The sequence below is a fragment of the Electrophorus electricus genome, chromosome 22, assembly GCF_013358815.1.
Source record: "Electrophorus electricus isolate fEleEle1 chromosome 22, fEleEle1.pri, whole genome shotgun sequence".
Classification (NCBI taxonomy): Eukaryota; Metazoa; Chordata; class Actinopteri; order Gymnotiformes; family Gymnotidae; genus Electrophorus; species Electrophorus electricus.
In genome coordinates, this window is record NC_049556.1 from 9445486 (window position 1) to 9473331 (window position 27846).

Below are 27846 nucleotides of genomic sequence, written 5' to 3' on the forward strand. Positions count from 1 at the left end.
AATGCGTCCAAAGTGGGACAGCAAGAGCCCAATCAGTTTTCTCTCATCACACTGCCTTGGTCAAAGTCCCCATACTAAAAGCCGTCTTCTCTCATTTTCTACTTGTCTTATCTGCAAAAATAAGACTTCCAGCTATTCTTCCAACCAAAACTTCGCTATGTAGAGGAATCAGGTGAGCTTTGACATATAGGGAGAAAAACAAAAGTCCAAGGAAATCATGACATTTTCTCATTCTTGAGAGTAACTGGTGTCAACATGTACAGTAACCAGTACATGACCAATCAGAGCACAGGCTAGACATACCTCTTCCGTACTAACACCAAGGAAACCCATTCCGGCAGCTCATATACCCTTCATAAAAGGGACAGGTGCATGTTGGGTAGTCCATCCCTTCAGACTGCCAACATGCTCTGTGTTCATTTGTGCATGCAACATGCAAGCAGTCATGCTCATTACTTACGCTGCTATTGACCCGTTGGTCTTGGTGCATTGGCACAGAGATTACTCTTCCTGTTTGTTTGCCCTGCATTGCATGCAGAATTTCAATCAGCCAAAGTGTTGTCCTCCCTGTTCCCCATCCTGCAAGGTCAGCAGATCCAATCACCATGGAGGACAACTAGAACCAGTACCCACCGTCCCAACAGTATCATAGTGCTGAGATGGCTCTATATATGAGAGAGAGAAATCTAATGTCTTTGCTATGGGGATCTTTGCTTTTGCCATCTAAAGCTTTGGTGGGGGGGTTTGTGGGGCACAGGCCATGTGCATCAGATTAGAGTAAATCGGCATAGCAAATAATAGTTAATAATTACCATTTCAAATGCTGCTAAATGTGAATAATGAAATTGCCACAAAAACAAACAATGAAAAGAACGGCTGGCATAATTAACATGTATTAATGTCCAAGCACAACAAACAAGATATTTTGACCATATCTTTATACTATTTATTCCTAGAGCCTCCTTCAACGCCTTCAATTTCCTAACACCCTCATTCACGATTTTGAAGTTGCGAGATGGAACTTACACATTAGCTTTGTCTGAGGCATCTTTTCAGAGACTGTACAGCTCATCTGCTCTTTTGTAGTCTTGACAGGTGGGCAGCCTTGTCAGAGTGGCCTTCTGCAACTAATCCAAGGCCCTCCAAACAGCATATGGGCCCACCTGCGAGGGTAAGGTCTGGCAAAAAGCCTGAGCCCGAGGCCAAGCCACTTCTCTGGAAAGGCACCTATTGGTGGATATATCCATGCTGCTGCAGAGCAGAAATTTCCAGAAAGCACAGATGCCTTACTATGCACTTTTTTTTTTTTTCAAAACACCAAATGGAGTGTGAGGGGAAACCAAGCCACATAAGGGTGAGTTCCCATTCATAGGACAGTGGTTCACTTAGGGTAGACCCTCAGTATGAAAATTCTGCAGATTACAGAAGAGCCCAAAAAATGCGCCACTTACCAGGCACAGGTGGAAAGGTTATACGAGTTCCTCTACATGTGATCAAATCCCCATCTTTGCACATCCAGGAACTAAGTAAGCTGGCATCCTGTTCTCATACCTTGGTCATGTTGCATTGGCAAATACCTGCTACAGTTTTAGTACTTATATAAACCATCTGGCTTGACATTCACCACATACAGAAAAACATACCACCTATTGCATCCATTGTAGTCTTTTTGTCCATTATGTGACACCGCATTTATGGGCGTTAAGGAGTCTTGTTCTAATAAATACATCAACAGTGCACCATAACTGTGTAACTACACCATCATACAGCAGTAAAAATGTTACACTTAACCCCATTTCTTTTACTAGAAACCTGTACAAATGTATTAGTACCTATGTAAGAACAGATGCAACGTTGTAATGTCCCTATTCTTTGACAAAATCTCTGTCATTTTTAGATATGAATAGTATTTTGCTGCCTCTGAGAAGCCCTGTGGTGTTTGAGAAGAGGTACATGCAGGTTCCACAAATTTTGCTCCGAGATGTTTTAATTGGAAAAATCGGTTCCAAAAATACAAGGAGTCCAGGAGAAGAGGGTGCAGGTGCAAAGTTTACAGAGTTACTGATTGCTCATGATGCAAATAAATTATATAACTAGTGCATGAATATTAGGTGAATGCTTTTAGAATAACTTCACAAAACCACAGTACCAGTACTATAACAATCTGTTATTAAAAAGACATGAACTCAGTGCATCCTAGTTACGGCAATTGAAATGAGACTTTAAAAATTACCTCTTATCCATACAGGTTTCAAGAACCAGTGATCAAGTTGCAGTTAGAAGTACACCTGGATTTAATCAGTTAGGGAACTGAGAGAATTAAGACTGAAAGTGTCTATGACATTCCTAACCAAATACCAGCAAAATACAAGCTAGCATACAAAGGTAGATCAGCAAACTTAATGACAACTTGAATGTAATACATACAAATAACTTAAAAATAATTCTTTGCCAAAAAAACAAAAACACAAATTGCAAACTTAATACTTTTAAATTCAAAAGAAGGAAATGCGCATAAATTAGCATGTGATTTAAAGGTTTGGCAAACAACACACACAAAACATAGGTGGTGAAAAAACGGACAAAAAAAAAAGTTACTAGAGAAACAACATATTGAATGCAACATTCTACCCCTTGGAAACAGCAGAAGGCATATGGCAAAATATTCAAAAGTAAAGCCGTTCTGATCAGCTGGAATTACAATATGCTTAATGCGCGCACACACACTGGCTCTCTCTTAGAAGGCAAGTGAGAAGATATCAGTGTACAATGATGGCAATATATAATAATAAGAAAGCAAGCCTGGAAGTCACAATATTACAAAATAAAGCCTCACACAATATTCGTGAGTAATACCACGAAACGCAACAAGCCTGAAGGGTAGAATCTCAGTGGGATTCGCACGGCTGAAACAGAGGTCAGCTGGGGGAGGGCGTGAAGTGTGCATGAGTAAACCTACACCATCTCGACACACACACACACACGCGCACACACGCACACGCACACGCACAAACACACGCACACGGCTGCAGTCCGTTGGCAGAGGAATCCTTCCAACCACGTGGCTCAGATACACGAGGTCCTTAAATATTCACACTAAAATTCTAACGTCTAAACTAAAACGCCACGCCCCCCTCCCCCCCACCACATCTAGATCAGTACATCACCTCACCAAGACGCATCTCGAAAGCGTAGAATACAAGTTCGGCACACGTTTGTTTACACCAGACTGGAGTGGATGTCGCAATTTGAACATGGAACGTTACGACAGAACCGAAGTCAACAAGCTCATCAACAACTAAGGATGCAAAGATGCATATGCTACCAGCGAAGCCAGAATAGTGTGGTGACTTACAGCAACAGTAAAAGTACAGGGGCTACAGGACTAAAGATCTGCTTCACAGAGAGCCGTTGCTACGGAAGCGAGCGGACCGGGTTCCAGCCAGCAGCTGTGGCGTATGTCTACGGGACACGCAGCCGCCGGTGCCTTTACGCTGGTGCATCCCAGTTAGCACACAGAGTCCAGGACGAGCCGCTCAAATCAAGGATGGAGCCAGGGCCATGAAGATGGGATTGGCCACTGCGACACAAACAAACAAACACAAACACAAACACACACACACACACACACACACACACCCATCCTATCATACATGAGATATCCAGCTCCGGCTCTTCTCGGTGAGACCACTGCACTCACCTTCAGGTGGAAAGAACAAGAAGGGGGAGGGAAAAAAAATAAATTAAAAAAAAAAAAAAAGGACAGACAGACCAGATTCTACAACGGAAATAGACGTTTAGCACTTTTTTTTTCTTTTTTTAAACTTTGCCCATGCTGTGCTCCAGCGCTCTGGTGCCAGTACAGTAATGCTTCAGAGCTCTGTGCAGATGTGTGAGATGGTGTGTTGAAGCTGTGCTCTCCCCGTGCTGCTCAGTGCTCGGTGGGGCAGAGACCGCGCTGGACGCCCGGCGGCCCGCGGGTGTTTTCCGGTCGAGGTGTGCAGAGGGAAAAAGTGGGATCGCTTGTCTACGCTATGGCCTCGAGGGATGGGAAAAGGACGGGGGACTATAAGAAGGCGCTGGGGTTCGCCCGTGGGTCCTTCTGGTTCCTGTAACGCATGGCTAGCCAAACTCCCAAAATCTGAAAGAAGAAAAAGAACAAAGCTTTAAAACCAAACAACACGTGTAAGACAGGGGCTACATGACAGCACCCCTTTACATTTGACTAGTTAACTATTAAAGATCAAAAGGGCATCTCCGTGGGGAGGTTACGGAACAGTTGCTCCATTTAACTGCACTTCAATTGGCTTGCAGAGTGCACAGCAACACTCACATGCCTGTTTTAAACTGGACTAGGCTTAAACTCTGCAGTAGAACATTTAAACTTTGGCCCGTTCATGAGGGCAAATGCAGCCAATTGCCCTTCAGTGAGTCAGTGGCTATTTCCAGACTAACCAAACACGATTTGAAAATGTCCCTGCCATGCTGCATGACCTCTTTTGCCCTGCTGAGGAAATGGCACACGACTGCTGAAAGAGGCACGAGGAACACACACCGTTAACCATCCTGGTAGCGCCATCGGCTTAGACACAAGTGGTGTGCATACCACAGATTTGGCAACCAGTTCGATATCAGGATGAAGATCAAGCAGACGGTAAACCTTCAACAATAGTGTATCTGACTGAGAAGCTGTGGGATCATGCAAGTCAAACAGCCCTTTTAGCCCAAAGCTTGATATTAACATATATTAACCATAACAGAGACCGACCGACAGACTGGTCTCAGATCAGGGTTCATGTTCGATTGGATAAACATTCTAAGTGAACAAGGCGGCACAGTTTTTACACGCACACTCTCAATGCTTTTACCATTGCACAACATAGCAATGCAAGGAATGTGCAAACAAGGATAAGTTGTTTACTCCAGAACGACACACCTGTAACATATTAGATGAAACGGGAGCAGCCATTTTCAAAAACAGGCCCGACTGCTTTACTCGGCTTTCACGAGGGACCTGCCTTACTTACACTGTTTACAAAACTGCCCTTCAGAATTTCATTTCAGTGCTCTCCACTGTCTGACTAATCAATGACCTGATGACGCACTACGTTTAATTAATTGGTACTGCAATAGTGCAGTTGAACCACTAGAGGTCAGAGATGAGACAGACTTTCAAATAGCACATGAAAGCAAAACATACACATTCCAACGCAGCAAATATTCAAGATAGTCTCGTTTTTCCTTGACGTGCGCATCTATTGCTCTATTTCCACTTGTATTAGGTTAAATGATTAATGGTGTAGCTCCATTTAAGATTATCCTTGTAGCTCATTTAAAACTACAGCCATGTGTTCAAGTCCATCCTCGACAAAAAACTAAGCTAGGGATCCAAGCTGTTTATCTTAAAAACAAAAACAAAAAAAAACAAAAGGGCCCAAACAGTGGTCTGGCAGCTCTGTGGGGGGATCTGACCTCTGTGAAGCTGAAGAAGAGACCCACTCCTCCTAGGATTCTCAGCGCCTCGGACGCGTGATCCAGCATCTTCTCACCGCAGGTCAAACAGTTGCCCTTGGGCTTACAGTCCTGTGTGTGGAGAACAGGACATCGTCAGCTATTTCGCAACTGCAAAATGTTCCAAAGAACTTCAAGTGCACTTACAAACGGCGCCATGTCATACACGGCTCAAACGGAGGATGGCATTTGGTATTATCGTCTTCACAGGGCTTGTAATAACCCTTGTGAGATGTTTACAGCGGAAAATGCACAGTATCATACAGGCGTGTTGCCGTCATCCTCATAGCACCAATCCGACCCCTCATTTCAACAGCATGCTTTTGCTCTCCAGCCGAGTGCCTGCGGGCAAGAGACTGCTTACAGCAGTGCAGATGGCCAAGTCAGCGTCGAACTGCACACGGTTCAGAGTGCTGTTGAAGAGGCCACAGCAGTTCAGCTTGGTTTCCAAGTCCCCCTTGGTTTTGTTGCTCATCATCCCCCAGGTGGAGTTCAGCAAAGTCTCCTGCAAAGCAACATCCACAGTGCCATTTCAAGAACACGGGAGAAATAAATATGCAAGATAAAGAAAAATAATTTTAAAATCAGCTGCAAAACGGTTGGCAAATGCGTTGATATTTTAATGTCATGCGATATGTGAAAAGAGAAGTAACAGTAACAATCTAGGGGAAAAAAACAAAACAAAAACATTCTTCACTAACGTGAAAATTTGAATATAGTCTGCTTCAAACTTTAGGCAGGGATGACTATTAGCAGTGTGTTATCAAGTGTTGCAAAGACCTACCTGCTGTCCTTCATTCATAGCCAGGCAAGAGCAGGACACACCAAACTGGAACAGAAACACTATGAACAGAATTACCATGTACTGCAGGAAGGTCAAAGGAAATGACTAAATTCCACCTAAGCAGATGTTGAGTGAATGCTAATCGTGAGGATTTCATGTACTGGGAACATTTTAATGCCGAGGGCATATGTAAAAACAGCAAGCACCATTCTCAGGATCAGTGTTTCCAAAGTGGTGAATTACTCGCAAAGTCCTTCCACGCTGTTGTTAGGCACCTCCTACACAACATTACATTTTCTCTCAGTTTTAATAAGACAAACTCCCCCCCCTTTTTAAAACTTTGTTTTGGGAGACTCCATAATGTCAGAGAAGAAGTTTTATTACTTAAAAACTCAAACACTGCACATTCAGGTAAGGTTCTAGGCCTGCTCGGTTTAAACAGCTGGCTAGCCGCGAGTCAACTGCAAAGCGCCGGAGTGCACAGATTTCCCACAAAGGATACAAAGAAAAGCATGACTTGGTGGTGATGGACAGCTCCAATGAGTCCCACAATGGCAATGAGCAGCAGGAAGAAGCCCACTGCAATCACACCACCAATTATGTGGATGCTGGACACGATCCCGAAGCCCTTCCCCCATGCTGCTACACCAATCAGGAGCAGCCCTACTAACTGAGGAACACAAGAAAGCAATCATAGAACACAAAGACTATGCTATTTATTTGTCATAAATGAACAGAAACACTATAAACACTGCTTCCAAGTATAAATCAAAATTTTTTGGACATATATACATATATGCAAATGTTTATCAATTATGCCAGGTTGTATACTTGATCTGTCAAAGTAGTAAATATCACCATTTTAGGAAAAAAAATCCAAAGATGGATAATATCCCAAAACACAGCCCTTAGAAGTTCTGAATAAAGTACTTGATAATCATGAAGTAAAGTACCCTGAAAACCTTCATTGCATCCTCACCTGGGACTAAGAATCTATTCTGAATTGAAAGATGAGAAATGCAGAGCAAGGTATCGACATATATAATGGAAAGCAACTAGATTCAGTCTGTGGTTGCACTGACCTCTAACATTTGAGCCTAATGGTCAAAGTTTTCATTGCAGATACATGACAGTTAAATTAAGGATACTGGCAACGCAACACACACACAAGCAAAAATGTTTTTCGACCCCCTCTTCTTTTTTGTACTGATGATAATATTTTACATTTGCTATCCTCGTAGTGCCATTTGGGATGTGTACGTGCGCATAATGTGTAGAACTGTAATATGTAAATCTGTTTTAAAAGGGCAACGCCACTTCACCACCTGGGATAGAAAGTAATCGCTCAGGCTGTATTATAGTATCTACAGCAATGACGACAGTGCTTGTTTTGACCAATATTTAATACTGCAGTGTTTGATCGAGTTCTAATGTCAACGCATCGGCGTACTTTAGTCGTAAGTACGTCTAACGCTCCATAATCCTCTCTTAATACCCCTCTGCACTCCGTAAATGAGTCATGATTACTTCACTTCACTTCACTTCTGCCGTCTAACTAGCTTAAAATATCTCCAGCCAGCTTTAGCGCAGAGAAAACTACAGCTCATATTCTCTGTATTTAACCTGTGGTGTTCTGAGAAAGTGATTTTAACAAGACTGAAAAAGTCATATTGGTTAGCGAAAATGGCTTAGACAGCAAATATAATTGCCTTCCTTTGTTTTACCCACTTGATTATATCACAGGATGTGATAAGGCAGACTTACACAAGGCTGCAGCTAGCTAAGTAAGCTAATGGTTACGCAATGGGCAGCACTGGTTTGACGTGGCTAGCAATACACGAACAGCAATCTTGCTAATCCTGGCTGGGATTTCTTCATTCATACAACAGACAGAACTCACCACTGTCAGAGCAGGGCTGTTTAAAATTAAACCTAAAATATAATGTTTAAAATGTTGACTTCTGCTTTCAATTAACTTCCATTTACCAGAATTTCATCCTAAAGAAGTAGTTAACCTGTAAGTTAGCTAGGTTAGCTACAGGGCCCCGTGGTTTGCTCACCGTTATTTGGCCCCACAATCCAGCTAGCTACTGATGCTAGCTGACCACCAAGCTAGCTGTCTTGGTGGACTGACTTGGTCACAAATTACCCATTAGTTTGATTTAGACTACGTTGTTGAACATTTCCTAAATGCCTACTTAGGAAGAAAGGTAGTTAGTACGGAGGGGGGAAAAACAAGCGGTAAAGTAACGTTAGCCAGGCCAACGTCCCCTAGTTAGCAGATGCTAGCTAACTAACTGCTAAAAGTGGCTCCACAGACATTCATGACTCACCATGTAAACAACGTTGAGGGAACACAGGGCGTTTTTTGAGCAAGTAAATCCACCACAGACCATGTTGAGACCTATGGCATTTATCAACGCGGTGAATCCGTCAGGTCTGCCGCCTCTTCCTCCGTTATGGGCTGGCTAGTTAGCCAGCTGATTTCGCCTCGTCTTGTGCTAAATTCCAGCTAAGCCGCTAACGACCTAGCGAGATGCTCACGAGAATGTTCACGGGAACGCGCAAAGCCACAGATCCTCCACAGACTCCGACAGCCAAGCCACTCCTCACACACCCCGACGCTCGGCAAAGGGCTGTGCGGGAAATAAAACTCCAACTCGCAAAACGATTGGTGCCAGATAAGACGAAAGCAAAATGACATCATGCATGTTGAAACTGTATTTAAAATCCTCTTGTAGAAAATTAACCAAATTCGGGATGTTGGAAAGTAGCATAGGTATTTTAAACGCTTTTCACGCCTTAGCTGTAAGCCTATATGCAGCATATGAAGTATGTGAATTAATGTCAATGTTTGTTTAAAAAACAAAAACAACCCAAACAGCCCGTAACCGCTAAAAGCCCATTCATCTTTTTTCAGCAACTAGTGGACTGTAGACTGACAACATTTTCGTTTGTAAAACGAACTGGCTGTAGCAATAGTACTGAATATTAAGTATCTGTTTAGTTATTACAAATACATTTAGATTTTAGTAAATCTTCTATCCAGAACTATTTTACTGATAAATTGGACTATTCCAGAAGTATTTGCATGCACTGCCATTACTCTTATTTTAATAAACATAACTCTTAGTAAATGGGCTTAACTTAAAAATAAATAAATAAATAAATAAATATATATCTAAAAAAAAATCTGGTGCTATTTAAAACATCCCTTGTCGGCTATGTCTCAGAAATCTATTTGGTGTAGCTGTTGCACTGACTGTCATCTTACAACTCAGTACAACTACGTGATAGATTGACTGGATGTAGAAGTAGTCCGTGTAGACACCGTAAGGGCATCACGTGGGGAAACAGCAGCAGAATCCATTATGTCAAACTTCCCCAGGAAGTGACAGTTCTATGACAGTAACCTTTCAAGAGAGGAAATGTAAACTTTGTCACACGTTTTGGGTATTTTTGTTTTTATATTAATTTGCTACATGTCTATGTTTTGCAATATATATGTCTATAGTTTATGTTTGCTGGGTTTTTAATTTTTTAACTCATATTTTAATGCTTTTTAACTATTTTAATCACAAACCATATAATTACAGAGATATTACCAATAGCTCACACAGGTTCACTATTTTATTGCTGTGTGTTTTGCAATTCAGTTGTCGTGTCTTAATTCAGTTCTCATAATCTCTATTAGACAGTCTACAATTACAACAAATGACAAGACTTCTGTATGTACTTGACCGCCAAATAAAACAGAGTTGCTTTTCTGGGGCCCAGTGTTTTGAGTAAGCATCCGTTGAAGCTTTTTTCTCTCCCTTTTTCTTCAGTTAGATTGAATTCACCGCAGAGTCCTGTTTGTGAGAGAGCGACCTATGAGATGGCAACACTTTGAAATCAGGAAGTGAACTCAGTTGTGCACAGAGGAAATTCACACATGCAAAAGTACTTCTGCGCTTGACCGATGTGCTTCAGAATCGAATGACTTTGTTCTATGCATGAAAGAAGCATGTAAAGGGAAGCGGAAAGTTCTGGTGGGTCACGGGAGTGAATTTGTCCACTTTAGGCAGAGTCATCAGAATAAACATGAGTAACTCAAATAAGGCGGCATATTCGAGTGCAATCAGAGCCGAAATAAAGCGACACGAAAACCTGCAGAGCACCTTTAACAAACTGCTCAAACAGCTGGAGAGGGTTGAGGACCAGCAGCTTAAGATAGGCCTCAAGGTTTACATCCACAGCATCCAAGGTGAGTATGTCAGGTGTTTATTACAACAAATGCACGCAGCTGATCAGTCCTCTTCCTCCGGCGCAAAAGAGTGGGAGACATGGTAGATTTTTGTATCCTCTGTTAGTTTTTGTATCCTCTGTTAACGGAGACTGAACCCCCACGTTTATTTCTCAGAGCGGGAAATTGTTGTCCGAGGAGCAATGTGTATAATTTGTGATGGGGCCCTTCCACAGAGAAGTATATGTTAATTTCCCAGTATCTGGGTTAGGAGACTTCGTCTCTGTGCACATTTCCACTTAGCTGATACGCTTTGTCATAGGCACTACTTTGCCAAAGGTACTTCAGATGAATGTCCCCTTCTGTTTTTTCCTAGCTGTGTAGACATGCAGCCCTCGAAGAATATGTGAAATTCAAGGAATTAGGATTTTTGCTGAAATAACAGTTGAGCACTAGAGTACTAGAGAAGTTTTGAACACCCTGTATTGAATAGAATTACATATTTGATAAGTATGTACTTAAATACAGCTAAGTATATACTTATATAAGTATATACTTAAATACAGCTATCACTGGAACAAAGGGCTTCACTCTGAAATTCTGTATAATGGGATTCTGCTGCATACAGTTTTGTAGGTGATGCTGTAGGCTGGTATCTACACATAGGCTTTACCTACATGCAGGCACTGATCTCCCTCATAAGAACCACTGATCTGTGATCAGTGATCTGTGATTGACTGTTTATTACCTGATGGTTTCCTACAGGGAGAATAAAATTAGTTCTGAGCTAAAATGGGAAAATTCCTGAACACAAAGGTTTGGTTGGACCCGAACTGATGCTTGGAGGGTTATGCATGAGCTCAGACTGTGAAATCACTGGTGGTGAATGGAGCCACGCAGGCTTGCCCTTTACATGGGACTTCGCTTCGCACTTAAGGTTCTTGCTGAAATGCCTTAGCATCCTGCGCCGCTGTCGAATCTAACGTGAGAGACGAAAGGGAAATGAACAGCAGTGCTGGTCTGAGGTGAATTCCCAGAAACTGTGCTATGATAAATCCTGCATTATCAGTTCCATCATTTCCTGTGCAGGCGCACTATAGCACATCACTTTCCCATTACATGGAGCTAATAGCAGCATTGGCCCCATGGTTTATGTACTTAATCACACTCGTATATATTTGATTAAAGCCTTATCTTTTAAGATTACCATCATCCCTCAAATGTTGTCATGGCAGCAGGCCCACTTCCTGTCTGCTGCTCTCTGGTTGCCCCAAAAGCCACTTCCTCTATATCTGAGACACCACCTGTCGCATCTTTCATGCTATATATGCTATATACATATGTACAAGAAAATCAGCTGTCAGCACATCCTTATTCATTTTTATCTCATAGAAGAAGTTTGTGTTGTTTTGTATTTTTTTACACTTGGGCTCAGTTTTTAAAGCGTTCGCTGAACAAACGCTCCCCTGTTACTGGGTCATTTACATTTCAATTACCAGCTACCAGATGCCCATGCACGTTCGATAGGGTCATGACATCAGTGATTCTGGTGACAACGGTTAATATATCTTTCATTTAGTCTTTAAGGTGTCGCTTGCATAATTCACTTCCCTTGACAATGACTTCCGGTCCAGTGCATATTTACAGTCGTTCTATCTGACGACAATGGCACGCAGACGAGAAACATCATCTAAGTGATCTTCTCTGCTTTTCTCTGGAGCTGAGACTTACGGCAAACACCATCATAACTGGAAGATGCAGGGGTGGCTGAGAATTCTGAGGAACAGAGGCAGAGTGACGTAACTCGTCAGTGCTTTAACAAATGAGCGGTCACAGAATGACATCCTTGCAGCTGTAAAAGATTAAACACATTTATATAGGGAGGCAGGCGCGGAAGAACGACAAAAAAGAAAGGAAACAGTACGACACAGAATGTTGACGCTGGAGAATAGGTTTGATGAATTCTTTTAAAAAATTGTTTACTACAGAGAGCCAAGAGAAAGGGAAGAGGGTTGGACAGTATGAGATCTTTAGGGAGACACGTGAAAAACAGTGAAAAACAACGTTAAAACACGAGAGAGAGAGTCTCTTATGGTGGATGGAAAAACAAAGAGCTTGGTGTCACCGGAGAGACAGACTCGGCAGCTGTACCATTCACTCTCAGTGCAGGTGGGCCTCATTAGGAGCTAAAACAAACAAACAAACAACAACAACAAACAATACAAGACTAAGATCTACATAAGAGGTGCACACTGTTATTTGCCTGTCATAGACAGGGATCCGAGAGGATAAGTCAGTCAAAACACTAACAGGAAAAGATGACTTGGGCTATCTATGCTGCCCACATGCTAGTCCTGACAATGATAGTCATAATGACTTCCTTAGAAATCAGGTAAAACTTTACAGCTGGACCCCAAACTGGTAATATGACGCACACACTGTGCACAAAGTCACCCTGTCATCAGTTTGTGGTTATTTGCTGGAAAAAATGACCCCCGTGTAAGAAGAACATGTTACCATCTGCATGGCACACAGGACTATTGGAACAAGCCGCTTCTGCGCATAACATACTTTACAGAGCTGATTAAGACCTCCAACATACAACATTCTGTTGATCTTCTTATATATCTGCCCTCCTCTGTTCAGTCAACAGCATTTATTACGGACTTGCGAGAACGGCGTCACAGAAGTAAAATAGTGACAGTAATATGTAATGAGAGTAGCATCAATAACAGGGCACAGATTTATCCGTCCAGCCGTGTCTGTGCTGTGTGCACACTGTCTCTCCACTCCGTAGCACATTGTTAAATTCCATAATGATTTCATGAATGCACACGTGCAGGAATCCGTTTTTGCGTGCACAAAACGTGGCTGGAGTGGAGAGATTGGAGGTTGGAGGGGAGACAGGCGGGAAAAAAAAAAAAATCAGAGACTAGATGGAGCCCATGCAGTGGGGGAGGAGTCTAAGCTCCAGAATACCTTGGTAACAGGCTGCCTCAGCGTCTTGAATGGAAGAGGGCAAAAGGAGATGGCTTGTGGGAGGCGGGGACAGCGCATACAGGAGTTTAAACACACAGACTGAAAGACGAAGAGAAGTGACTATGTGTGTGGTGTGCAGTATTAGACAAAAATATGTGATACCCTGTCTCTACTGATTTAACAGTCCTGATTAGCTGCACCGAATTAGATTCTCTCGTATGCTGATGAGGTTTGGCGTGGCTCCTCCCCTTCCCTTCCCAGGCGTTTTATTGGCTCCGAGACCTCCGAGCGTGCGCCTGCCTCTCAGCACAGCACATCATTGCCTCTCCCTGTTTCAGAGTGGGAGAGCGAGGATGAGACAGAGCAGAGTGAGAAAGGAAGGAGGAGGAGGGGGAGATGAGGGTGGGAGGAAACAGGAAGGTGGGGGGTGGGGAGGAGGGGGGGGGGGGGGGGCTAGCTGTGGAAAGCAGAGGCTGTGAGCCGTCTGGCTACCGACAAGGGCAGGCAGACAGAGGGGGAGCAGGGCGATGGAGAGAGGAGTGAGGCTTTCCGGCTCCGTGCTGTTCGGCGTGGGCACCGCCAAAGGCATCTAGCAGTGGGGGGGAGGGGAGCCGAGGAACCCCTGCGCTCGAGAGGCAGACGGCTGGTCTTGTTACCCGTGCACGACGTGAACTTTCACCGCCGCGAGGATGCGCGTTCGTTTGGTGCGGCGGGCGCTCGGCGCCGGAGCCTGCCGCGCCGACGTCCGTTCCGCGTGACGCGTGCGGCCGAACGCTCAGATCGCAGGCGGCGCGATGGACAGGCTCTTCATGGGGAAGGTGGGATTGCTCTCGCTGGATTTACGCTAAGCTTCTCTCACTGATCCATGTGTCAGGTAGACCTCTATCCTGCGTTACTTTTCCTGTCTCCTGCCTGTGTGTCTACATCTTTTCCACGCTGTGGTGCATGGCTGCGAACAACATTTCCTAACGCGACGGTAGCAGCAGGATGTATTATTCCTCTCCATTTCATCCTGCACTTTGCCTTAAAATCACAACTGTTCGCTGGAAGGTTTTGCTCAATGAAATTCAAGTGACATTAATAGTGTACTTTGCTGCGATTGCCTGTGGACTTGCAACAGTGCCAATCACATGGGGCACGAAGGAGGGAACTGAAACGTAGAGACTAGTGGGACACGATCGGCGAGACCAAGAGGGCCACAAAGGTTGCTGGTAGCAATTTTATCCGCTCCACAGAAAGAAAGCATCACTCGAGACGGTCCCCTTTTTCTCCAGTAGCGCGTCTGCAGTTCTCTCGCTGTGTCTGTCGGTTGCGGTCGTAGCAGAGGACGTTTGGCCCATCAGACTGATCTATGTCCGTGTCTGTCTGTCTGCCGAACTTGTATCTCATGGAGCGAACCGGCGTACCGCAGCACAGAACCACCTACCTCATCTCCCTGACCCTGGTGAAGGTGGAGACAACCGAGGACCATGGGGCGGAAAAGGCCAGGCAGAGTGTGGCGGGGGGGACAAACTGGACTGGAGCCGAGCAGCCACCCGCCAGCACGGACTCGTGTGGCGGGGAGGGTCGTCCACCGAAGCAGGAAGACATCACCGCGCCTGAAGCCAGGAGAGGTATCCATCACCAAACAGGACAGGAAATACTTCCATGCCCCAGGGACCGTAAAGCACTTTTTACAGATGGCGCTTCCCCCAGTGACAGGCAAAAATCAATAACCCTATCCGCTGCAGAAAACGATGGGGCAAGTGAAGTAACAGGGTTGCCTCAAACATCTACATTCAAGGAGCCATCTGAATCCACCCAGACCCCAGCCGCGAGCGGCGCCGGACGCAGCAGCAAGAGGCCCGTGTCCTTTTTAAAGGCACACAGCAGTGCCCTCAGTAGCCGTGAGTTGCGAGAAGCCAGAGACAGCATGCATGCCTCCTCCAAGAGCCTGGACCGAAAGGATAGTAGGAGCAGGGTGCAATCCCCCACCAGCCCTGCTCCTGGATCCTTCAGGGCATCCTGGGCTGTGTGCGAGGCCAAGACCGCTCCGCAGGATATGAAAGAAGGCACGAGGTCCAAATTGTCCACGGAGGGGGCGGTAGCCATGCGGACCCAGAGCCCCAGAGCCGAGAGGCTGAAGGCAGGGTCCGCGTCCCTTCCGGCCCCCGGGTCCGCTGTCTCCAAGCCACAGCGGAAGGGGAAGAGCCGCACTCTGGATAACAGTGACCTGAACTGCCTGTCCGAGGACCTGCTAAAAGTGAAAGGCGGCCAAGGCCCGGCAGATGCAAGGGCGGGGGCGTCGCAGGGGGCCTCATCCCGTGACCGCAAAATGCTCCGGTTTATTAGTGGCATCTTCACCAAGAGCACCCAAGCCTCAGGCAGTGCTGGTGCGACGTGCCCAGCTCCGAGCTCCGTCCAGAGGGGGTCCAGTGAGGATGAAGGTAAGGAAGCACTGCCTTCATTCCCCTTCTTAGCTTCAAAGGGGAGGCCTCTTTTCGTTTGATCTTTGGTAACAGAAACCACAGAATGCCACATGGAGATCCTGAACAACTGTACCTGTGTAAAACCAAAAACAAAAAAAAAGTAAAAAATGATTTTTTCAGAAGAGTTTATGAAATGGCAATCGGCTCTTGGTCTATAAGCTTTAAAGAGATTATTTCCATGTGCCACGCTTAAGGATTTTCAAATGATATTTGTTGGAAAATCTGAAGCTGTGGCATCAGTTAAAGACATGCGGGTCTGTTCTATGCGGTTGCCTCCCCCACCGCTGCCTCTGCTCCTGATCTGGAACGTGTGGAATAGGAAACAAATTTGAGAACGCCTGTGCCTAAAGGCTGCGCAATTCCAGCCGATCCCCCGATCCCGTCTTTGATGTTCCACCCGCTGCCTGCCTTTATTCTGATCATTTCCCTCTGTGGCGGCTTCCATTCTTTTCACACTGTGATCTTCATTTCCAGTCCATGTCAGAAGCAGCTGTTTAATGCTTCCAAATGTATCAGCTGCTCCCTTTTGTTAACTACATCCTTCTTGAAAACAAAACAAAACAAAAAAGCAGCGTTCAAGTGGATCTCATGCCCTGACAAGCAAATTTGGAAGTGGAGGGACCCGGAGATGATTTGGCAGACCATCGGTGAAATGTGTGCTTCTCAGATGCATTTAGCCTGTGCTGTTAAAATCGGAATCACAGGGAACATCAGAGCATTTATTATTCTTCTCTCCGCTGAGCTTTTTTGAGAGTGTTGTCTAAATTCTCAGACAGCCTTCACTTAATAGGCCTGCTCAAATTGCCCCAACTTTTTTTTTAATGTTCTTTTTATATATTTACAGTAAAATTAGATTTGCAAGAACAAAGCATTTCCTAAATTGATAATAAATTGATGAGCCTCATTAAGTGAGGGCTCAATTTATGTATCTCTGGGCATATGTGTGTGTGTGTGTGTGTGTGTGTGTGTGTGGACTATGAACTGCGAGCACTGGATGGTGTGTGTGCAAACCTAACGCATGCGCGTGCAAAAATATTTACGTATGTGTTCCCTGGGCAAGCTGACAGAGCGGTGGAAGAGGGGTTGTCATGGCAACAGGCGGACGGAACTGCCTGTTGTATCGCTGTGTGATGCCAGGGAGAGAGTCCCCAGCCCAATGAATGAGAGAGCAAGGCTGTGTGCGTGTGTGTGTGTGTGCAAGTGTGTGTGTGTGTGTGTGTATGTCTATATGCACAAACAAATCTGAAGAGGCAGGCTTTAGGATGTGACACACAGAGCATCCTTTTTCAGCCAGGCGCTCCGGATATAGCGTTCAACATGGAGGATTCGGGATTCGCATAAGGATCTTACTGTCTGCTAGCCCTGTCTTATAATGCCCTCATAGAGCTTTAGTGGGCGGGTGTTTGGGGAAGGGAGCCCCTTTTGTGCACAGAGCTGCGCTTCGCAGGGGAAGATGGGAATTTATCGTGGCGAGTTCAGGGGACTGTTTTTTTCACCTCAGCCATGGGCTTCTGCTGGAGAGGAGAGGCGCAGTGGGGTGAGAGGCGGGGCAAGGGGCTGGGCAGGGGGCGGGGTTAGAGGCGTGGCAGGGTGTGCTGTCCATCAGAGGTGGCTGATAGCCTGGCTGCCCCAGCTGCCCCTGCACACTCCAGTCACAGATGAGCCAATGGCAGGGAAGCCCTATCCGTCACTGGTGACAGTGGAGCAGCTGGAGATGAGTCACTCCTTGGTGAAAGAATGATAGGAAGGGAAAGAGAGAGAGAAAGCGAGAGAGAGAGAAAGGGAGAGAGAGAGAGAGAGAAAGAGGGAGAGAGAGAGAGAGAGAGAAAGGGAGAGAGAGAAGAAAGTGTGCATCTGTAGACCGAGAGCTGTTACTGTTAACAACAAAGCAAAAAGAAATTTAGGGAGGCACTTTTATCTTTTTTACGTTCAAGGTTTGCAGCTGCAGAAATTTTACTGCCATAATGCCAAAGCCTGCAATAAATACAGGCCGGCCTCAGTTTTTTTTGTTTTGTTTTTTATTTCAGGAGTGCAGACATGGCACATTGAGAATCCTCTCGTCACAAGATCCTTTTTGATAGATTCTTATGAAAAGATTATACGAAAGACAGATTTGACAGGAAGCTGTGAATTCTTATAAGGATTCTTATATGATCATACAACCAGTTCTGCCATCATCCAATAGTTTTTCATTTAAACATTTTGTGTGCAAGAGGTATGAGCTGCATTACACTGTAATTAAGCAGTAAAAAGTCAAAAAGTAAAATCTTGCTGTGGACCATGGAGTCACGTCTGAAACTGAGAGTCATTTCAGTTAGGGTACACCATATGGTTTCTGTTGCCTCTGCTCTGCATTGCAGTTTTAGTGCACCCTGACATCCTACCCCTTCTTGCTAAGAAACGTACACCATGTCACCCTGTTACTGTGTACACTTAATGCTTATTTCTGATGTTTAAACACAAAGGTCTGACTACCTATGAATTTTTTTTATCTTCAAAGCATCATGTGCCAACAGTCAGGAATGGACCCTAAGTCGATCTATTCCAGAGCTCAGACTGGTAAGAAATTGTCATATATGTTTAACAGACTGCATCATCCGGTTGTTCTTTGGTTGTTCTTTGGCTTTTCTTAAGCACTGTAATAGGTTAGGCCTAGTAGGTCCAAAAGGGGGGATTGCCAAACCAACCTTAGATTAGATAAGTCTCATTTGAGCAAGAAAATACTTTCACTCAGTATCTCTGTCAGATGTCTCTGACAGAAAGCTGCTTTTGAATGTGTTCATGCTGAATGGGCCTTTGAAGCTTCTAAGTTCACGTGTCTCTGGGTCTTTGCAGGGGGTGTTGGGTAGCATGTGGAGTGGAAAATCTGCACTGGTAAACAGGTACATCACAGGAAGCTACCTTCCTGAGAAGACACACGAGGGTGAGAACCATGGCCTCTTTCGTCGGGTTATACTACCTGATCATCCAACACTGTGTAGAGAGCACACATGCAACCGATGATGCTTAGCTAAGGTTAGGCTCAGGGTATGCACAGATTTGTCACTGGTCAGCACAAAGCAATCTTGTGCATATTAGATAGCAGAAAAACACTTCGCAGTTGTTTAATTGTTGCAACTATATGTTGCGCGTTTATAGCTCGGCACCGACAAACACAACAGCACAGTAAGAAGCAATCCTCTATGAGTACCCCTGTTGCACTGAACCATACTTTACGTTCCATCATTTCAGCAAGCAAACTGTACTTTCCGCTCCTCTCCTCTTATCAGATCGAAGGTATAAGAAAGATGTCCTGGTAGAGGGGCAGAGTCAGTTGTTACTAATCCGAGAGGAATCCGGCCTCCCCAACGCACAGGTTTTTACCAATGTTTCTTTGCACGTGTGCGGGGTGGGGGGTGTGGCTGTGTGTGTATGAGCATGCATTCTACTAATAGATATTGTGCAATTTCCTCTTTGGCATGATGTGAGCTTTTAGGGATCTTAGCCTGACAGTGAAAAATAGACTTTGCACAAACTGCATTGGGAAGCTTGTGAATGGCCTATCCCATGCCCTAGGATACGTGCTTATGCATTTTCCTCTCTCCTCCTCCAATATGGCACCATAGTTCAGCAACTGGGTAGATGGCGTCATCATGGTGTTTAGCTTGGAAAACGAAGCCAGCTTCCAAGACGTGTACAATAACTTCAGGGAGTTCAGCTCCCACCGCAACATGGCAGACATCCCGTTCATATTAGTGGGCTCGCAAGGTATGTAGATGTAGGAACTCATGGTGTAACGTCTTTCTGTCTCAAATCTTTCTGAATATGTCAAGAATGAACTGATTCTAGATCAGCTCTGCTACTCTGAGGCAGGTGACAGAGCGTGGCATCAACGCACTGATGTGCTTTTTCTCCACAGATAAGATTAGCAACACTAATGTCCGCATAATCGAGGACAAGCGGGTGAAGCAGCTTTGCACGGTCGCGCGACGCTGTACCTATTATGAGACCTGCGCTACCTACGGACTGAACGTGGACCGAGTCTTCACAGAAGGTTTGGCTCTCCTCAGACTAGAAATGGGAAACGTGATGTTACTCCGTGACCCCGTTGTTATGCTAATCAGAACCATTCACCTCTCAGTCTGCCAGAAGATAGTGGCAGCTAAGAAGCAAGCTGCCGTTCTGGCATCTTGCAAATCCCTCCCCAACTCCCCCAGCCACTCCGGAGCATCCACGCCGGTGTCCGCACCGTTCCCTGGACAGGTACTACCCTACAGCAGCTTGCGTACCGTTTAACACTGTAACTCCAGTTTATGGGGTGTTGAAGCCTCCCACCCCCAAGCAATGGCTTGGAGAAATAATATCTTAACTCTCCACTACTTCTGGACTAATTAGCACTAATAATCACAAAAGTGTTTAGAGGGTTTTTGTTGTTGGTGGTGGTTTTTTTTAAGTTGGGGGGGCGGGGGGGTTGCCAGTGCAAACAGGAAATAGATGGTGCAATGAGGTTACTGAGTTTTAAAATGCCAGAGTTGTCAAACATGTTCTGGCGAGGTTGGTAATTTGAGCATATGCCATGTTTCCATTGTGGGTCTGCTCTTCTTTCACATTCTGTATTTGTTCCATTTAACATCCCTCTATCCTGTCTGTCTCTCTCTCATCTCCCTCCCCACTTCTGCCCTCCCCATCTCTCAGGCCAGTAACGGAGGTCAGAGTAGCGATTATTTGCCCTCCTCTTTGCCCTCCACCCCTGTGATAGGTCACCGAGAAATACGGGGAGGGGCAGGAGGAGAGGGGGGCTGCCAGCGAAACTTGCCCCGCCGGCGGACCTCCTTGTTCACGGTCAGTCCTTCAGCCTTGTCGTGGTCCTAAACCCAGTGAGCCCCTAACCAGCCTGGGAGAGAGACTGGTGGAGAGAGAGAGAGAGAGAGAGAGAGAGAGAGAGAGAGAGGGAGAGAGAGGGAGAGAGAGACCCATTCCCCATTCACTGTAGATATGTTAGGAGAGCAGTTTGATCAGTGGAACCTTGTCCTTCCAAGAGTCCAGAAACTCGGAGCATGTCAGTGAAGCACCTCTCTGTCATATTGTTTGCCATCCCACCCCACGTTCCTCCTCTGTCCTCCACTGTCTGAGCGCGTACGCCTCGTCGACAGCTCGTCTCACGTTCCCGTCCTTTTAGAACCGCCGGGGGAGTGATACTGAGAGGAGAACTCCGGACAGCAGAGCTGATATGGGAGGCAACAGATCAGTCGCTATCAGACAGGTATGAGTAAAGGCAGAGGGTCGGTCAGATCTTCCTTTTGCTCATGGAGAGTGAGCGGTATAAGACTCCCCATGGAAATATATATATTCAATATATATTTATTGTCTTGGGACTTATTGCTGAGCGATCCTCACTACTGAGTGATACTGACTATCCTTGAAGTTACATGCAATGCTTCAAGCTGGTAATGTACTAGGCAGGCATCCGCCTTTTTGAAGAATAATATGGGGTAATGAACTCAGTCCCTGGTAATATATTTGGGGCAAGAACAAGCTCACGCATACAATTCTGAATCGTGCATTTTGTGTTTCAGGGCACACTGCTGAAACGTAGCGATCGCTCTCTGAACAAAGAGTGGAAGAAGAAGTTTGTCACACTGTCCAACACCGGCATGCTCATGTATCACTCAAACATCAATGTAAGTCACAGTGTCTTCTACACTCAACACACACAGCCCTCTTAGGACTTTTAACCTAGCATGATGTTCTCAACCTTTGAACTGTAATATCAACAAATATGATTTAATACATCTAAATTCCCTTTCAAAATATGGGTAACATTATTATGTTATTTCTATAATATCAATTTTAAATAAATATTCAAAACCCTTTAGAACAGCCCAGTTTGGCCTGTGCTTGCTCCCTACCAGTAGATCCACCTCCTATCGGATCATGTGACACATCTAATGTTTTCAAGTTGAAAGAGCAGTAATACTACTGAAAAGTGCATTTAAAAGTGTGTGAGCACGTGAAACTTTAGCAGTCTTTGTGCAACCACGTTACCGGTTGAGGTAAAATGCGCTGAGCGTGGATATAGCTCTGTGGCTTCTGAACAAAACTCAGTTACAGCTCATTCTTGACATCAAAAGCATCGTTGGGTCAAAGTGACAATTAGTAGCTACTGAAGTGTAAAATACATTTGGATTCATTGGTTTGTTTCTTTTACAATGATTGTGACAAAAAAAAATCTACAAATTTTCAGATTTGGCGGCTCTTTTCCATTTCCTGTTGAAACACGGTGCAACTCAGAAGTAATTTCACTGTAACGTGATTTTTGTTGCTTTGTCTCAGCCCAGAACACTATATATTTGTAGTAAGAGGCTCATATTCATATTAGTTTGAATATACTTCTTCCTCCTTCTACAAAAGAAATATAAACCAATATGATCTTAATATAAACAGGTTTCTCTTCCTCCAAATTTAGAAGCACTTTGCTTGCACATATTATGAAAGACCTCTGTCCAAAATGTCCTGTTTCTCTGGAAACATTGTGTATTTCACTACAGTTTTGACTACCTCCACATCTGTTACTACACTGCAGCTAGTCTCATGGAATCTTCTTTAGATGTATTATATATATTTGATGTATATAGTAATATGTTGTAAAGTAGTAATGTAATATGTTGGTGAAGCCCATATTAACCCCACCCCACCTCCCCTTTTCTCAGGGAACCAAAAGTAATTGGACAAATGAACATTAAAAATGTTATGTTTTGTACGTTGAGAAATCAACCCAGATGCCGAGGGCCTTCTCTACTCTTCCTGATCTGTTTCAGTGCCATAAATAAGTTTAAAATACTAGTCCTTATAATCTATTATCTCAATGACAGCAACCTTTATGCTTGTGTTAAAGCAAGGTTGGATGCATGTTTCATCTAATTTTTTTTTTTACATCAGAGCTCATGAGATCAAGAGAGTGTTCACCAAAATGTTTCGCATTTCTTTTTTTTAAAACAGCGTTTACACAACTGCCTTCCCCAAGAGTGTGTTTTCAATAAACTGTTCTCCATTCTGTTTTTAAGTACATGGAAACACATCTAAATGTTTGCGCGTGTTATCAGACATTTTGTTGAAGTTGCAGGACGTTTTTGTACGTTTCCTCAGTGTTTCTGTGACTCTGGTCTACAGTGAACCAAAGCGAGCCACCTCCCTGTGGTACTGAAACATCAGTGACAGTTATCCGTACCCAAGCCATCACGTTCCACTGGTGTGGCTTTGCACTTGTGGAACGTCCTCTGAGGTCAGAATGGTGGATTCCAGTCTTCTGGATAGTCTTCGATACATTTATGTCTTTCATGATGGTCTTCTCTACCAGGGTGGACATGGCTCGGGTACTACGGTTGAGTGACGAGAGCAACAGACTCTAGATGCAAATGCCACATCTAGAATCCACTCTAGACCTTCTGTTAGCTCTCTGGTGCCTGAGCGAGTGTTGCCGCAGCACCCAGTGGAATGTATACTTCAACACGCAGGTGTAATTGCAGGACTACAAGCAGAACACACATGGGAAGGAGATGGATCTGCAGCGCGTGACCGTGAAAGTGCCAGGGAAACGGCTGCATAGGGCGTTGCCTCCAGCTAGCCCTGCCCCCGGGGTCAACGGCCTTGCGAAAGACAAGCCAGCATCCGAAGGGGCAACCTCATGTGAGCGATGCAGGGAGTTCTTTCTCTTAGGACACGATTTCAAAGCAAACTCTTTACCGACAGTCTTACTTGTGTCTCGTTTTATCCTGGATCCATCCAGCAAACCTTCTGCCTGTGGACGAGGGGGCCGGCATGGGAACGCCATCTGAAGATGAACCAAACAGGGTCAAACGCTGCCCTTCTTCTGTGTCCAATAAGGCAGTAAGCTTAGGTATGTAAATGTGTAAGTGAAAATAAAGTAGCAGAGGCATCCAAATATGCAAATATATCAAAATATTTAGATTTCCAGTCTTGCACATTGTACTGCCTGCTTCAACACACCACAGTAATTTCTCATTGGCCCTTTAACAGACAGGCAGTGTTTAGGAAGTCAGTGATACCCAGGTGCATCGGTTCTGCAAAATGCAGCACGGTTTATAAGATCGGGGTAGGGTTTCAACCTGTGTCCTTTCGTTCGAACAGAGTCCGGGGTTGAGGGGGCTATCTGCCCTCCTCTGGGGAAGGACCTGGCTCCGCCCTCCCCCATGACAGACCGGAAGAAGACCAAGAGGAAGAAGAGCATGAACGTGAAAGGAGACGTGATGGCCAGCCAAGCGGATGGTGAGCCCGGTCGTCTTGCCAAACGTGATTAGCCAATTTCAGACTGAGCTAATGCTGATTCATCCTGGCAGAGTGTGATCATGTGCTCTTGTGAGGCCCGAAGGCGTTCCTCCGCTTCACCTCTCTGATGTTCACGCAGATACTGGCGTGTGGCGAATCCGGATTCCGTGGCGCTCTCCTCACGTTGTCGTTTTGTTTTGCTTCTCTCCTTTTCTCATCCCTTCCCTTTCTCTCTCCCTCGCTCTCCGCATTCCTCTGTTGCTGCTGGCCTAACTTCTTGCACCGCAAGCCAAGCGCAAAATGTGGAAGCTGAAAAGCTTTGGTAGCCTGAGAAACATTAACAGAGCAGGTAAAGAGGTGGGGTTGTGTGAGATGTAAGATGTGTGGGTGAGCTGGGTGTGTGTGCGTGGCTGCTGGCCCGTGCTGGGCGTGTGTGATGGTGGTTCATCCCTCAGCCTTGACGCCCCATCATTAGATTACAGCAAATGGATTTGTGTAGCCATTCCCATCTTTCTCGCCCTGCCTGTTGTACTCTGCCTCTCTCTCTCTCTCTCTCTCTCTCTCTTTTTCTCATATGTCACTGTAATGAGAAAGTGATATATTGGACAGAGTACTTCAATAGGCATCTTCGATTGATTACTTCCTCTCGGATAAATAAATGCTGCATGCTCCTTGCAGAAGAGGAGAATACAGACTTCATTGTCATATCGAGCACGGGGCAGAGCTGGCACTTTGAGGCCCAGAGTCAGGAGGACAGGGACACCTGGGTGCAGGCCATCGAGAGCCAAATCCTAGCTTCTCTGCAACTGTGTGAAAGTAGAAATAAGGTTGGTTTGACAACAGATGGGAAAGCAAGATCAGTGCAGTCTTTAGGAGGACACAAACACTCAGTATGTGTGTGTGCGTGTGTCTGTGTGTGTGTGGTTATCAGACTCGAAGGTGCAGCCAGAGTGAAGCTGTGGCAATACAAGCCATTCGTAATGCCAAAGGCAATGACCTGTGTGTTGACTGTGAGGCACCCAGTAAGTTCTCCCCTTTTCCCATAATCCATCAGCGAACAACATAAACAATATAATGTGTCAAACAATGTGTGCAAATATCAATAAAAATCACTGTGCAGCTGCATAGTGTGTAGCTTCATCAAAAAAATTAACAATTATCTTCATGGAACAGATCCCACTTGGGCAAGTCTAAACTTAGGAGCTCTGATCTGCATCGAGTGCTCGGGGATTCACCGGAACCTCGGGACACATCTGTCCCGTGTTCGCTCCCTGGACCTAGATGACTGGCCCAGCGAGCTCACCAAGGTACTAACGGCTATAGGCAACCACACGGCCAACAGCGTCTGGGAGACATGCACACAAGGGCGCCAAAAGCCAACACCCGAAGCCACGAGGTGAGAGGGACATCTTGGTGTCTTTTCTGTTAAAAGGGAGATAATTATGGGCAAAGTCTTCCTTTGCTTTTATTGATAATCCAAGATAATATTTGAACTACTGGCTCTTTAATTATTCACCATGCTTTCAGTATGCACCTTGCACTTGTGTAAACACACCTGAGCTGATCTGTACATTTGACAAGACCTTACCCAACACAGCAAGTCTGAAGTAGTGCTTTCAAAACAGCAGCTATGGACTTTAATATGTACACAAAAGAACCTAGGTGTCTTGATTAGAGGAACCTTTCAACGAAAAACTGGTAGACTAGAGATTTGCTGAAGTCCTCATGGACACAGTCAATCTGATAAGGTTTCCTGTGGGAAAGTAGAACTCCACACAGCCCATCCAAGCTCATGCAGGTTCTCTGAGTGACGTATTTGTGTGGCTCCCCCTGTGTTCGGCTCAGGGAGCAGAGGGAGTCATGGATCCGGGCGAAATACGAGCAGCGGGCTTTTGTGGCACCCTTACCGCGTCGGAACGAGGGGCCCAGGGAGGTGACATCAGCTGAGCTGCTCAGAGCGGTCACCGACAGAGACCTTCCCAGGCTCCTGCTGCTTCTGGCCCACAGCACCAAGGAGCAGCTGAACGAGCCCACGGCCAGCTACCCTCTGCAGCTCCCCAGCCCCTTACATGCTGCCTGCCAGCTGGGAGACGTGGTTATGACTCAGCTCCTAGTCTGGGTAAGCAATACGCTCATGTGAAAATATAGTACGGGGCCAATGCCAGTAATAGCTGTGGATCTGAAATGGGTAAATCAGAGTATTGTATCACATCCAAATATCAACCCAGTGCCAAATACCATGATTATTTTAAGCTGTTATCAGTGATTTGAAGATTTTCATGATCACTACAGTTATGAAAGCCTGCTAGACAAAAATCATTCTTTGTTCTTTGACAGTAAACATCCTTAGAGCCCAATCTGCAACTTCTACTTAGGCGTGTCTCACATTCCTTTACAAACCATAAAATTATTTATTTTCATTTTTACTTTGTCTGTTTTTACTGTTTGTTTGTTTCCTTGTTCCTCTTCGTAGTATGGCAGTGACGTTAAAGCAAAGAATCCTCAAGGGCAAACAGCGCTGACACTGGCACGACAGGCCGGGAGCCAAGAGTGTGTCGACGTTCTCCTCCAACACGGCTGCCCCAGCGAGACATCGCCCACCTCGCCCACGCGCATCCTCTCGCGCAAAAGTAGCATCACAAGCCTCGAACGTGTTAACTCCAGGAGAAAGGTCTCTTAACTTGGAAGACTTCACAGACTTCATCCTCCTTTCTGACAAAACTGGACCATATTTTTATTTCATTACGTTTTGTTACAAAGCTGTGTACGTCTCTGTGGATGTTCTCCTTGGTCCCCGTTCATATATATTCGTTTGGGATCCTCAGAAAGACAAAAAAACTTACTTGCTGTATGGAAAATAAAATTAGCAAGACAGCTTCAAACAAACTGAAAAGGCTTTTTTCCCCGATACTGTTTCAACAACATGAAAGCAATATTATACATGATAAATATACTATATCTATTACAAAGTATAATGTAGCCTAGACAGTTTCTCAAAGCAATTTGAGAAGATGTATTCATCATCACATTATTACTGTCATAAAACTGTTCCTTAATAAGAAACTGAATTGAGGACAAATTATGATGTTTATATGGAAAAGGAATAGCATTTGTCATTGTGCAGCATTTCTAAATACTAGAATTAATAAAGTGCAGTCTTTAAACTTTTTGGGTAACATCTTGGGTTTCATCTTTTGGGTAACATCATTTAGATTTGGAGGCCAAACCTAATTCAGTTGTGTGAATAATCACTTCAGTTTTGAAAAGACTAGGGATTTAGGTTATATGAGCTAGACCAAGTTAAATGACGTTTCATGAAACTGAGGAAGTCTTGACAGTAAGGTTGGTACACTGTTGGCATCCCAGGTATGACAAAATGAAGGCCAGGTTTCTCAGCAATGTATTGGTGCCAAAATAACACTGGCTGATTATCCAGGTTTGCTTCAATTCAAACAAGTTTCCTGATTTTTTTTCATTTTTCATGATTTGGCGTAAACACCATGGGCTATATTGAAGTGCTTGAAGGCTTTTTTGTTTATTGGAAAATGGTTTAATTGTAAAAAACAAACAAACAAACAAATAAAACTTTGAACTGCCCTCTTGGCATCACAGTC

General features: G+C 44.8%; 2 protein-coding genes across 6 annotated transcripts; one reads left to right on the plus strand and one right to left on the minus strand.

Moving 5' to 3' along the window:
• Nucleotides 1-1969: 1969 nt before the first annotated feature.
• On the minus strand, nucleotides 1970-8892 carry tspan31 (tetraspanin 31). Its single transcript, XM_026998661.2, has 6 exons — nucleotides 8629-8892; nucleotides 6798-6965; nucleotides 6296-6376; nucleotides 5876-6016; nucleotides 5473-5583; nucleotides 1970-4141 (listed from the first exon to the last, which is right to left on the minus strand). Exons 1-6 carry the CDS (start codon nucleotides 8689-8691, stop codon nucleotides 4067-4069), a joined length of 639 nt encoding a protein of 212 aa, XP_026854462.1. The 5' UTR covers nucleotides 8692-8892; the 3' UTR covers nucleotides 1970-4066.
• Nucleotides 8893-10197: 1305 nt separating this feature from the next.
• Nucleotides 10198-27396, plus strand: agap2 (ArfGAP with GTPase domain, ankyrin repeat and PH domain 2). 5 transcript variants are annotated; one of them, XM_026998656.2, is made up of 19 exons: nucleotides 10198-10541; nucleotides 18468-18526; nucleotides 18803-18890; nucleotides 19237-19322; nucleotides 19573-19714; nucleotides 19866-20000; nucleotides 20088-20209; nucleotides 20642-20788; nucleotides 21126-21209; nucleotides 21523-21627; nucleotides 23473-23632; nucleotides 23733-23843; nucleotides 24095-24232; nucleotides 24522-24581; nucleotides 24911-25059; nucleotides 25164-25254; nucleotides 25406-25628; nucleotides 26078-26351; nucleotides 26706-27396. In XM_026998656.2, exons 1-19 carry the CDS (start codon nucleotides 10379-10381, stop codon nucleotides 26910-26912), a joined length of 2544 nt encoding a protein of 847 aa, XP_026854457.2. In that variant the 5' UTR covers nucleotides 10198-10378; the 3' UTR covers nucleotides 26913-27396. The 5 variants fall into 5 exon arrangements, with proteins under 5 accessions (XP_026854457.2, XP_026854458.2, XP_026854456.2 ...); XM_026998655.2 differs by lacking the exon at nucleotides 10198-10541 and adding an exon at nucleotides 14269-15925; XM_026998657.2 differs by lacking the exon at nucleotides 24522-24581.
• Nucleotides 27397-27846: the final 450 nt, after the last annotated feature.